Source organism: Heptranchias perlo, chromosome 4 (assembly GCF_035084215.1).
Source record: "Heptranchias perlo isolate sHepPer1 chromosome 4, sHepPer1.hap1, whole genome shotgun sequence".
NCBI lineage: Eukaryota > Metazoa > Chordata > Chondrichthyes > Hexanchiformes > Hexanchidae > Heptranchias > Heptranchias perlo.
In genome coordinates this window covers 69,002,969-69,015,478 of record NC_090328.1, presented here as the reverse complement: position 1 = coordinate 69,015,478, position 12,510 = coordinate 69,002,969, and the positions used below count along the sequence as shown (strand labels likewise).

The 12,510-nt window shown below is 42.5% G+C and overlaps 1 protein-coding gene across 5 annotated transcripts in view; it reads left to right on the top strand.

Moving 5' to 3' along the window:
- trpm6 (transient receptor potential cation channel, subfamily M, member 6) overlaps window positions 1–12,510 on the top strand; it is a 149,864-nt gene that overhangs the window by 23,742 nt on the left and 113,612 nt on the right. For all 5 annotated transcript variants that reach the window (XM_067983082.1, XM_067983080.1, XM_067983083.1 and 2 more), the window contains exons 2-4: window positions 277–356; window positions 7,024–7,062; window positions 12,177–12,357. In XM_067983082.1, the coding sequence (XP_067839183.1) occupies window positions 277–356; window positions 7,024–7,062; window positions 12,177–12,357 (300 nt within the window). The remainder of the gene's footprint in view (window positions 1–276; window positions 357–7,023; window positions 7,063–12,176; window positions 12,358–12,510) is intronic.

Here is a 12,510-nt window from a genome sequence, read left to right as displayed (position 1 = left end):
TCTATACCTGTGGAATTCCTCCTTGTCCTCTAACACTCTGAGGGCAAGGAGGAATGCTCAGGGAATGCCTATCCTCCCAGTGTATGGTGCTTTACGAGAAAGTTAAACTCTCCACAATGCCATGAGGTAGAAAAGGAAAGAAATAACAACAATCAAAAACTGAGAAACAAACCAATGCAACTAACTAAATGCAACAAAAGCAACCACAAAATTTATTCAAATCCATTGAAATGCTACAATACATAATAATTAATTTGCACCTTTTCTTATTTCTAGACCCAGAAATCGTGGATTGAAGGTGTTTTCTATAAGCGAGAATGTGGAAAAATTATTACCAGTTCAAGAGATTCACACAGGTGAGAGACCACTTTAACAAGTTCATAAAATTTGGAGGGACCCCTCTGAAATTCAGGTGACTGAGTTAAGCACTAATTATAAATCATCAAATACATCTACTTATCTCAGTTCATTGATAAATAGTTATAATTTATTTTAATTTTGTAATAAAATTTTACAACTATAGGTTTGGGCGGCAGAAGAGGGTATATTTTCTGAAATCAGCTAAAACCTGACACTGGATTGGAGTAGCAAGTGTAATGCTCATCGATTTGGAGCAAGGCTGATCTCATGGAATATCCTTTGATTGTCCATAATTAAATATTCAAGTGAGCTACCGGTCCATATAGGGCCTAGCTTGGGGTGCTCACCAAAAGGGAGGGGGTGTGGAAAATCATGGGAGTCAGCAGCCTTAAAGGGCTACTAGAAAAATTAAACGGATGCATCCACAAGGTAAGCAGCTGGGTATGGGGATGAAAATTGTTTCAGCCTTTCTTAAGGCTGCAATTGTTTTCTATGCATTTTTCAGTCTTTCAGAAGACTGAAATGGCAAAGCAAGTGGCTGGCAAAAGCCTAGGGAAGGCAAAATAAATGTGAAGGGAGGAAATGGAGTGTGTTGGTAAGTGCCAGAGCAACAAGGCACTCAAACCCTGATTTAATGGATGGTGAAGTGGAAATGCTGCCAAATGAGGTGGGTGTGAGGAGGGTTGCTCTGCTTGGCATTCCAGGGTATCATCCCTATCAGCATGCCTGGCAAATGATGGCAAAAAACTTGAGGGAGGAGGTTACCTTGACTGCCAGTGACAGTGCCACCACTATGGCTCAGGTTGGCTGCAGATGTCCTTGCAGCAGATGCCATAGATATGGACCTGGCTCTGTGCAAATCTGAAGCCTGCGGAGCCAGTTTTCCACAATCATCGCCAGGTAGATGTATGGCCCTGGAGATACAGGAGAGGTGATTTTCCTGGGTTTAGTGGCGGGCACTATGTACAGGAAAAATGGGTACGAATCCTTTGTCCCGCTCTGTGCTTGAATAGTACTGCAGCTGAATTTCCTGTATGGTTTTTCAGGTGGTTGCCTGAAGAGGGTACAGCAATATAAATGGCATGCAAAAGAGTGTCCGAGACCTGTACATTCATATTTCTTGTTCCAGTGCCAGGTGCAGTTCAAGGGCAAACTGTTCCCAAAGAACCTGGTACCATAGATTCCAGAGCTGGCATTTATGTGCTATCTGTCTGAAGGAGACAGATGGCTTTTGTCAAGAAAAGTCTTTATTTTTAGGCATTTGAATAAAAAATGAGTTTTCAACTTCAGAAATTGTTGCAGAACGCTATAATTCTTTTTCCCTCACTGATTGATGCCATGTTTGGGACAGTGGTTCCCCCACTTTTGCAAGATGGCTTATTTAGAGGCAAAAGAGGAGCAGCAACCCCCACAAACCTCCTTGACAGCCGCTGAGGATGTTGGCCTGGCCCGCCCATTGTCACCAAAGGGCTGAAATCCTCCTTCCACTATTCCTGTACAATAGCTTCATCCCAGAATCCTCCCATTCAAACCTGCACTCTCCTCTACTTCCTAAATCTTCAGTGTGCACACTCATACTTGTTTTCCCTGTTCATCTACAGTAAAAACAATTTAACAGAGAACAGTGATTGAGTTCTAACAGTAATTTATTAATAAATGGTGTTTATGTAACTGTTTACTCTTTATCACCGTGGTTCTTCTATCTTACCCACTTTTCCATGGTGTTTTGAGTGCACGCCTAACTAGTTCGCTTTCTATGTTAATTCCCATTGGCAGGAGACTTGGAGAGAGGGCTAAGTTATATTTCTGGATCATGGTGCCGGGAATGAGATTGACCCTCTATCTATTCTAGCATGGACCCGAGACAGTCCCACAGAGATCGGGGGACAGCCTGGCCCAGCCTGCCTCTGGCTCTTGTACAATAGTTGGTGGTGGGTGGAGGCGTAACGTGTAAGTGCTGCTATCTTGAGAGAGAAGCTTACCTTCCATCCATATCCTAATCAAAGCCTTCATGTCATCGTGCCCTCTGATCTGCGATGCACAACATCACAGAAACCCATCACCATCTCATTAGGGCAGGCTTATCATCAACCATGTCCAGTGATGTGGCAGTAGTGCAGCCCAAGACCTGGATGGCAGCTGTTTGAGCTGTCATTGAGGCCTCTCTGATTGGGGGCTGCACTATAGATGGCCCTTGAATTGTCATTCTGTCCCTGGATGCCTGCAGATTCTGTAAGCTGACCCTCAGCCCCCTCTCAGGCAACTGCTGGACTCCTCAATATTAGCCACTATTTGTTGGAAACTTCTGGGCAGCTCCACCAATGACCCCAATAACATATTTTGCTCAGAAAACATCCTTCTCTTAAAGGTTGGGCCAAAGAGATACAGTTCCCTGACCTCAGCAGTTGGAGAGGGAGGTGACCCAAACCTTTGACAGGGAGCTCCCTCCTCCTTTTCCTCTACCTGCTTCTGCTCTTGGCCCCTCATGCTTTATGACATGCCACTTGTGCTGCCTTCAGCTGTCACACTGAGGTGGATGTCTCTGAGCTGATGGGTGGGTAGGGTAAATGCAGTGACCAGGTGCTAGGTGTGTTGTTGCTTCTCCAGGGGTTTCTGACAGATGGGTCCAAGAGGGGCTGGCTTTGAAATCCTGAGAAGATCGTGGAGATACAAAAAGGACAGAGTGACTACAATGAATTTAGAATGGTCATACTAACATGATGTACGTGAGCAATTCAGATGATTAAATATATTTAAATGAAGCCGTGGCTCCTTATCAGAAAAAACATTTTCGGCCAGTTTAAAGTGCCTGCTGGAAAATGTGCTAGGTGCTAAAGTGGTGCAGATCTGGGCATATGAATCTGAGCCAGATCTTCCTACCCTAATAATGTGCTTAGCACACAGTCCTGACTCCTGTGGGCCCCACATTTGTATTCAGTCCAGCCTGGTAGGATGAAAGACATTTCTCTCTGCTGATTGTAATGGTCCTGTGTGGAAAAAAAAATGGGCATCCACAACCCAGCTCCAATTGGCTCTGGGTCCACAGTACAAACCTACCTTCCACTCAGTAAAAGTTGGCAATACATTAGCGATCAGAGAGGCTACAAGGGTTGAACATAAGAACATAAGAACATAAGAAATAGGAGCAGGAGTAGGCATCGGCCCCTCGAGCCTGCTCCGCCATTAACAAGATCGTGGCTGATCTGCTACCTCAACACCATTTTCCTGCACTATCCCCACATCCCTTGATGCCTTTAATATCTAGAAATCTATCAATCTCTGTTTTGAATGTACTCAATGACTGAGCCTCCACAGCCCTCTGGGGGAGAGAATTCCAAAGATTCACCACCCTCTGAGTGAAGAAATTTCTCCTCATCTCAGTCCTAAATGGCCTACCCCTTATTCTGAGACTGTGACCCCCTGGTTCTAGACTCCCCAGCCAGGGGAAACATCCTCCTTGCATCGACCCTGTCAAGCCCTGTAAGAATTTTGTATGTTTCAATGAGATCACCTCTCATTCTTCTAAACTCTAGAGAATACAGGCCTAGTCTACTCAATCTCTCTTCATACGACAATCCCGCCTTCCCAGGAATTAGTCTGGTGAACCTTCGTTGCGCTCCCTCTATGGCAAGTATATCCTTTCTTAGGTAAGGAGACCAAAATTGTACACAATACTCCAGGTGCGGTCTCACCAAGGCCCTTTACAATTGCAGTAAGACATCTTTACTCTTGTACTCAAATCCTCTTGAAATAAAGGCCAACATACCATTTGCCTTCTTAATTGCTTGCTGCACCTGCATGTAAGCTTTCAGTGACTCATGTACAAGGACACCCAGGTCCCTTTGAACATCAACATTTCCCAATCTCTCACCATTTAAAAAATACTCTGCATTTCTGTTTTTCTTACCAAAGTGGATAACTTCACATTTTTCCACATTATATTCCATCTGCCATGTTCTTGCCCACTCACTTAGTCCATATCCTCTTGAAGCCTCTTTGCATCCTGCTCACAACTCACATTCCCACCTAGTTTTGTGTCATCAGCAAACTTGGAAATATTACATTTGGTCCCCTCATCCAAATCATTGATGATAGATTGTGAATAGTTGGGGCCCAAGCACCGATCCCTGCGGTACCCCACTAGTCACAGTCTGCCAACCTGAAAAAGACCCGTTTATTCCTACTCTCTGTTTTCTGTCTGTTAACCAATTCTCAATCCATGCAAGTATATTACCCCCAATCCCATGTGCTTTAATTTTGCACACTAACCTCTTATATGGGGCTTTATCAAAGGCCTTCTGAAAATCTAAATACACCACATCCACTGGTTCCTCCTTATCTATTCTACTAGTTATATCCTCAAAGAACTCCAATAGGTTTGTCAAACATGATTTCCCTTTCATAAATCCATGTTGCCTCTGCCAAATCCTATTATTATTTTCTAAGTGTCCTGTTATCACATCCTTTATAATAGATTCTAACATTTTCCCTGTTACTGATGTCAGGCTAACATATCTGTAGTTCCCTGTTTTCTCCCTCCCTCCATTCTTTAATAGTGGGGTTCCATTTGCTACCCTCCAATCTGCAGGAACTGTTCCAGAATTTTGGAAGATGACAACCAATGCATCCACTATCTCTGTAGCCACCTCTTTCAAAACCCCGGGTTGTAGATCATCAGGTCCTTGGGATTTATTGACTTTTAGTCCCATTAATTTCTCTAGTACTATTTTTTTACTAATACTAATTTCTTTCACTTCCTCATTCTCGCCAGACCCTTGGTTCTCCAGTATTTCTGGGAGGTTTTTTGTGTCTTCTTCTGTGACGCAAAGTATTTGTTTAATTTGTTTAATTTCTCTGCCATTTCCTTATTCCCCATTATAAATTCTCCCGTCTGTCTGTAAGGGACCCACATTTGCCTTCGCCAGTCTTTTCCTTTTTACATACCTATAGAAGCTTTTACAGTCCATTTTTATGTTTCTCGCTAGTTTACTCTCATATTCTATTTTCCGTTTCTTTATCAATTTCTTGGTCCTCTTTTGCTGAATTCTAAAGTGCACCCATCCTCAGGCTTACTGCTTTTTCTGGCAACTTTATATGCCTCTTTCTTTGATTCAGTACTATCTTTAATTTCTCTTGTTAGCCACAGTTGGACCACTTTTCCTGTTGGGTTTTTCAGCCTTACAGGAATATATATTTGTTGCAAATTATGTATCAATTCTTTAAATGCTAGCCATTGCCCGTCTACTGTCATACCTTTTAATGTAGTTCCCAAATCAACCACAGCCAACTTGCGCCTCATACCTTCATAGTTTCCTTTGTTTAGATTTAAGACCCTAGTTTCGGATTGAACTACGTCATTTTCAAACTTAATGAAGAATTCTATCATATTATAGTCATTCTTCCCTAAGGGCTCCTTTACAACAAGATTATTAATTAACCCTTTCTCATTGCACAATACTAGATCTAAAGTAGCCTGTTCCCTCCTTACTGCAGTTATACAGGGCCTTGGTGAGACCACATATGGAGTATTGTGTGTCAGTTTTGGTCTCCTTACCTAAGAAAGGATACACTTGCCACTGAAGAAGTGCAGCGAAGGTTCACCAGACTGATTCACCAGTATGAGGAGAGATTGGGTTGACTACGCCTGTATTCACTAGAGTTTAGAAGAATGAGAGGGGATAAAATTCTGACAGGGCTAGACAGACTGAATGCAGGGAGGATGTTTCCCCTGGCTGGGGGTTCTAGAAGGAGGGGTCACAGTCTCAGGATACAGGGTAGGACATTTAGGACTGAGGTGAGGAGAAATTTCTTCACTCAGAGGGTGGTGAACCTGTGGAATTCTCTACCACAGAAGGCTGTGGAGGCCAAGTCACTGAATATATTTAAGAAGGAGCTAGATAGATTTCTAGACACAAAAGGCATCAAGGGGTATGGGGAGAAAGGGGGAATATAGTATTGAGATAGAGGATCAGCCATGATCATATTGAATGGTGGAGCGGGCTCGAAGGGCCGAATGGCCTACTGCTGCTTCTATTTTCTATGTTTCTATGTTTCTATGGTTCCTCAACATACTGATCTAGAAAACCATCTCATATACATTCCAGGAATTCATCCTCCACAGTATTAGTGCTAATTTGGTTTGCCCAATCGATATGTAGATTAAAGCCCCCCATGAACCCTTGTTAAATGCACTTCTAATTTCCTGCTTTATACCATGCCCTACATTACCACTACTGTTTGGTGGCCTATAAACTACTCCCACCAGTGTTTTCTGCCCCTTGTTATTTCTTAGCTCCACCCAAACTGGTTCTACATCTTGATCTTCTGAGCCAAGATCCTTTCTCACTATTGTACTGTTGGTGTAGGAAATGGAAATGTGGTGGTGAGGGAATGATTGCTATTCTGAGATTGGTGCTACGGTACATTGTTGAGAAACAGTAGAGGGAGATTTGCTTTGCAGCCAGGTGAGTTCCACCTAATGTGGGAGTGCCTGATGGTGGTACTGGTCCATAAGTGGAAAGGTGTTTCATTCTGCAGTATCGAACACAGATTCACCAATGGGAGAAACAGAAAGCCAGTTTACAACTACCACTTATTTTTAATAGTTTTCAGACAGATTGGGCACTGTACAAAAAGATTAAATCTAATTCTTATTTATGGCAGGTGCCTTCCGGGATGCCAGATTTGCCAGAACCTAGTGAGGTAAGGACACTTTCTGTTTTAATTATTTATCACTTTTTTATAAACAATACATGAAGTCTGAATCACAGATGAACAACCCAGAAATCCGCATGCTTTTCCGAGGCAGAGTGGGAATGCAGTTCTGCCGCTAACCTCTGTTACTTATTCTGCTGGAGTTCCCGGGTTATGGTGGGGTTATCTACTTTAAATAATCCGGGTGGGTCCTCTTGTCAGTATGTGCACATATTGGATGCTTGCTGGGAGGAGAGGGGAGTAAAATGTGACAAGCCGCTGGGCGTGGGGGAGAGGAAGTTGACATCACTCGCTTCAAAGATCCCCTTTTAAGAGGGTTGATTTAAAATTTTCAGGCAGCAATCTTCTGGAGTTATCCAGATCATGACCTTATTCTGGAGACCCTGATAAGCCCCACTTTTCCCCCTACAACGACCTGCATGCTGGTTTCTTCCTAGTGTTCAGATTGATAGATGGAAAGGAGGCAGGAGCCATGGAAAATCCAGTAAGGAAGCCCTACCACTGGCCCCAACTCCTTGTGATATTAGGGTTCTTCTATGGGGCAGACAGAAGTTCTGTCCACCCAAGCCCCAACGGAAACTATTTGGAGTCTTCTTTAAATTTAAATTGGCGGGCTCTCTTGATTTTAAAGTCAGCAGCTCCACTGAGATAGGCACTGTGGAGTCTGTGATGGGATTGCTGGAGGTAAGTATATGCTGCCCTTAATGCTCACAGTTGTAGCTGGAGAGTTGTGAATGCCATGGTGGGGGGAGCATTTTTGGCCGTCTTTCTCAGATGCAATGACTGCAGTCATGGGTGGGTGTATGGAGGAGCTTTGAGCTGATGGATCAGCTGTTCCAGCATTACAGCATCTTTGCAGTAAGAGCAGAGCAATGAAGGGTGTGTTGGGGAGGGGGAATCTTCAATATCTTTCAATTTTCATTGTCACCAGCGCAATTCCATTGTACATTCATAAAACATGATTGAAGCAAAGTTTTATAATTATTGAATAATTAAGGCAGTGCAGTGGCACCACACAAATAGCATCATGGAGTACTGGGACGTGGGTTCAGGATCACATTCCTCTCATAGCCCTGAGTTACTAATGTTAACCATGTCCCTTCAGAGGGGTAAGGAGCAAAGGCCTGATACTCTCCAAAGAAATGGAGGGAAATGTAGAGAGTGTGTCATGCCTTGGCAGCTCTCAAGCACCTCAAAGCAACTAGTTTTAGAGTGACATTCTGGAAGTTAATTTTCAAGAACCAGATTCTGTGCATACTGCCTATGATAGAGCTGACAATGATACCTTGTTCTGTATAGACCAGTGATTGAAAAACCACTTCCAAGTGTGAAACATGGCCCTAACTATAAACCTGTGTTTATGTTGCTATTGGAACTGACATCTATCTTTTAGAATTGATACCCAAACAGATGAATGTCATGAAATTGCAGCTGAAGTAATTTTGGAAATCTGAGTGACATCTTAGACCTTCAGCATTGCAAAATCCTAAAGTCATGTCAATGGCAGACCTAATTTCCATGTCCAGGGCATTGCTGACCTTCCAGAGATAGTTGTCTATAATGGATAGGCTAACATCTCTGGCTGGACTTGATGTTTGGCATTGTGCCTGTTTATACATGGTATTTTTCCATTTTTTTAAAGCAAATTTCTTCAAACAGACAACAATCACATTATTTAGCGTGTTGGATTTAGTATCAAAGCCCCGTGCCCATTTAATGATCAGGTTTCTGAATTTGTCCGAACATCAGACCAGAGTTTGAGGTAGGGCAAACCCAGGCTAGACAACATTAAGAAGTTCAGCATAGTTTGGAACATTTAGCTTTCCAAATGGATGTCAGATTCATAAAAGTGGCTTTCAAGTCCAAAGTCTGTGTGGAATCATAAAGGCTACAACAAACATTGTGGGTGGGGAAGGAGCAGGCAATGGCTTTCACAATGGGGGCGGGGGAGGTAAATCCTGGTTAGGCAGTGAGGTGGTGGTAGGCCTCACCTGAATTTTCCAACATACTCTGCTGTGATCCCGCTCGATTTCAGGCGTGATCGCGGAAGAGAATTTCTCCCAAGATATTCCATTTCAAAACAGTTTATGTAATTATGTCCTGAATGTGCCAAACAATTCAAAAAATGACAAGTTCTATTCATTAAGATTCTGCCCCTTTAAAATTGAACCTGAGATGTATTAGGACAGGTTCGGCATTCGAAATTATTTCTTCTATTCATGGTACCCAGCGACTAGCACTGTAGCTGCAGCAATTGCAATATCTTGTGCCTATAACTAGCACAATTGGTCATAACTAGTTATCGTTAACGAAACACTGTCTTAATGAAAATGTATTTGGCAAATCAACGATGCAACAGTATAAATCACATCAAAATGTGCCACTTTCATATGAGGAGTAATTTTACAAATTTGTGCTTCTGGTTCTGTATCACCTGCTGGAAATTTATATTCGGAATTCAAGGATGTGCCCAAATTCCAAATATACACTCCCGGCAGGCAAATTCATAAGATTACCCTTATAATGTTTTTGTGATGAATATGACCTTTTGACTTTAGGCTCTTAACCCTCACTAACTGAAAACAAAATGGCTGAAGACATTTGAGTGAAGACAGTATTCCTTTTAATTAATTATATTTATGGAACTTCTTTTCTAGTCAATACTTCCACTGTCTTCAAAATTATAAATAGATAAACCGTTTTCTCCAAACTTCCTCTCCTATTCCAGGTGCCTGTGGTTTGTGTCTATAGATCTTTATTCTTGGGGCAAATAAAGGTAATTTCTCTTCACCTGTCAGAACAACGCCCCTTCTTCCAGTGCAGACTGTCAATCATGTGGAGTTCTGGAATGTACTATGTCAGGGTTTCATACACGCATTAGGCTGTGTTCCTTTTAGGTTTCTTTATTCAAACTCTGGTTTGTATGTACTGGAAAGATTCATAGTCAATCGGTGGAAAATTTAGCCACAAACTTTCAGGGTTTTGTGGGGTTTAGTGTTTCAAATCCTTATTCATTTGTTTATTGCTCCATTTTAACAAACCTCTCAAACATTCAGCAAGTCCGACGGTCAGAATTTCCCACCAGAAAATTGCTTCATCACATCAATAGGTTCACTGCTTGCAATCTCTCTCTTTATTATCCTCATGCTGAACGGGGTGAGCAGAGTGGGTGAAGTGATGATGTGGCATTTTGTTGAGCTGCTTTTCTCTACATCTTTCTATGAATGCTTATTGATGGTATTATTGCATTTTAAAGAAGAAATGGTACAAATTCTATTTGTTTATTTTAAAATTGGCCTTTAAATTACTTTACATAATCTTTAAACCAGTTCATCCATTTCAAAATTCACAGCCACCTTACTTATGCTATAATACAATATTATTGCTGTTGACATAGGATGCTAGTTCAACCATAAGCTCAACTGTTCTATTTCCATCTTCCATATGATGCTACAAGTGCTTTAGGCCCTTGAATATCTTCTCCCTGCTGTTTTCCCATCTCCCCAGATTCCTAGGTTAAGAACATAAGAACATAAGAAATAGGAGCAGGAGTAGGCCATATGGCCCCTCGAGCCTGCTCCACCATTCAATAAGATCATGGCTGATCTTTGACCTCAACTTCACTTTCTCGCCCTATCCCCATATCCCCTGATTCCCTTAATGTCCAAAAATCTTTCAATCTCAATCTTGAATATACTCAATGACTGAGCATCCCCAGCCCGCTGGGAGCGAGAATTCCAAAGATTCACTACCTTCTGAGTGAAGACATTTTTCCTCATCTTGGTCCTAAATGGCCGATCTCTTATCTTGAGACTGTGCCCTCTAGTTCTAGATTCTCCAGCCAAGGGAAACAGCCTCTCAGCATCCCCCTTATCAAGTCCTCTCAGAATCTTATAGGTTGTAGTTATAGGTTGTAGTTTGATCCTTATATTCTATGCCCTCCCCTTAATGCATTATCTCTATTTCCACTTACTGCCACTGACCCTGGGAGCCTCATTTACTTCCCACTACAATACCTCAGCCTGGAGTTGCATCGATCATGCCAGTAGCATTGAGCCCTTTCAATTAGACAGGACAGAAATTTACTGATGGGGGAGTGTGGGTGGGTGGATGGTGGGGGAGGTTGTGGTGGTGGCGAGAATAGAAACAAAGTCAAAGGAAAACATAAAATTGAAAGGAAAAGAAGAAAATTAATGAAGTTAGCCAGAGAAATGAGGAGGAAGGGAGAAGGGAGAGAGAGAGAACAGCATAAAGAATCAAAGACAGAAAGAATTGGCAAAAGTATCTCTTTATAATATTACAAAAGATTGTGTCAGCTCCATCAATTCCTCGATTAGACGGGGGGCAGTTAAACCCCAGATAGGCAGGGCTTGGTTAATGGCGGGTATCTGAGTTTCTGGGCGAATGGGGCAGGCGGGTGTGAAAGCTACCCCTGAAGTGGTGCTTGCGTCCACCTGCCTTATACAAATGAGATGCCCTCTCACTGACCCCCACAAACTCTGACAAGGATCAGTGTTGGAGGGCACTATCGGGCACAATCCTGGCACTGCCTTTGAGATTGCAACCTGTGGAATTTCGAGGCCTAAAATTTTTGAAGGAGAGTCTCTTGAGTAGCTGCAGTTAGTTGGTTCCAATTCTCTCCAGATAAACTGGAGTAACGAATGAGAAAGTGGGCCTGTAGCTGCCTTGGTGCAGAGGGAGGATGCAGGTGGACAGGAATGCACAAATGCCACCTATTTGAAGAAGGTGTTCTTTTCAAAGTACTCCTTCATCTCTCGGCTAAAGAAAATTCCCATCTATTGGGCGATTTCTTTTCTCGGAAGAGAAATTAATGAAGTTCAAATATCCAGATTTTATTGCAAAATTCACAGTCTGTCCTAAATGCATTAAATCGGCACTGCTGAACATAATACATTTTTAAACTGGATTGATTTCCCACTTGATGATTTATTCATGTGTTGCCAGCTTACAAAGGATAAGGTACTTTGGGTGACCATTTGAAGGTAATTTATGAAATAAGATGCCTTAAGACGTCTCTTAAGTTGTGTTATCTGCACTAAAAGACTGCAGCTTTGACTTTGATCCTTGTACTCTGAATGCAGATGCTGCTGTGGTCGACTGGTTGGGGATCACCCTGGCTTAGATAACAAGTTGCCTGTCTATTTATCAGCTTGTGATGATGAGGAGGAGGAGTGGTGTGTTGAGAATCACACCAAGGCAAGTCCAACTGATGCCTTTGGTACCATAGACTTCCAGGATGGTGCTTATTCCTACCGTGCTAAGGTTTGTTGCATTTCAGAGGCAGTAGATACAGGGCACAGGGAATCAGCCAAGCTGCTGACACATCTTTTTATTAAAGCATTTAATGCTTCCACACAAGTGTGTATAACAGTGGCAACATTGGGTTTGTCTTTCCTTGCTCTTTCTTTTCCCTAC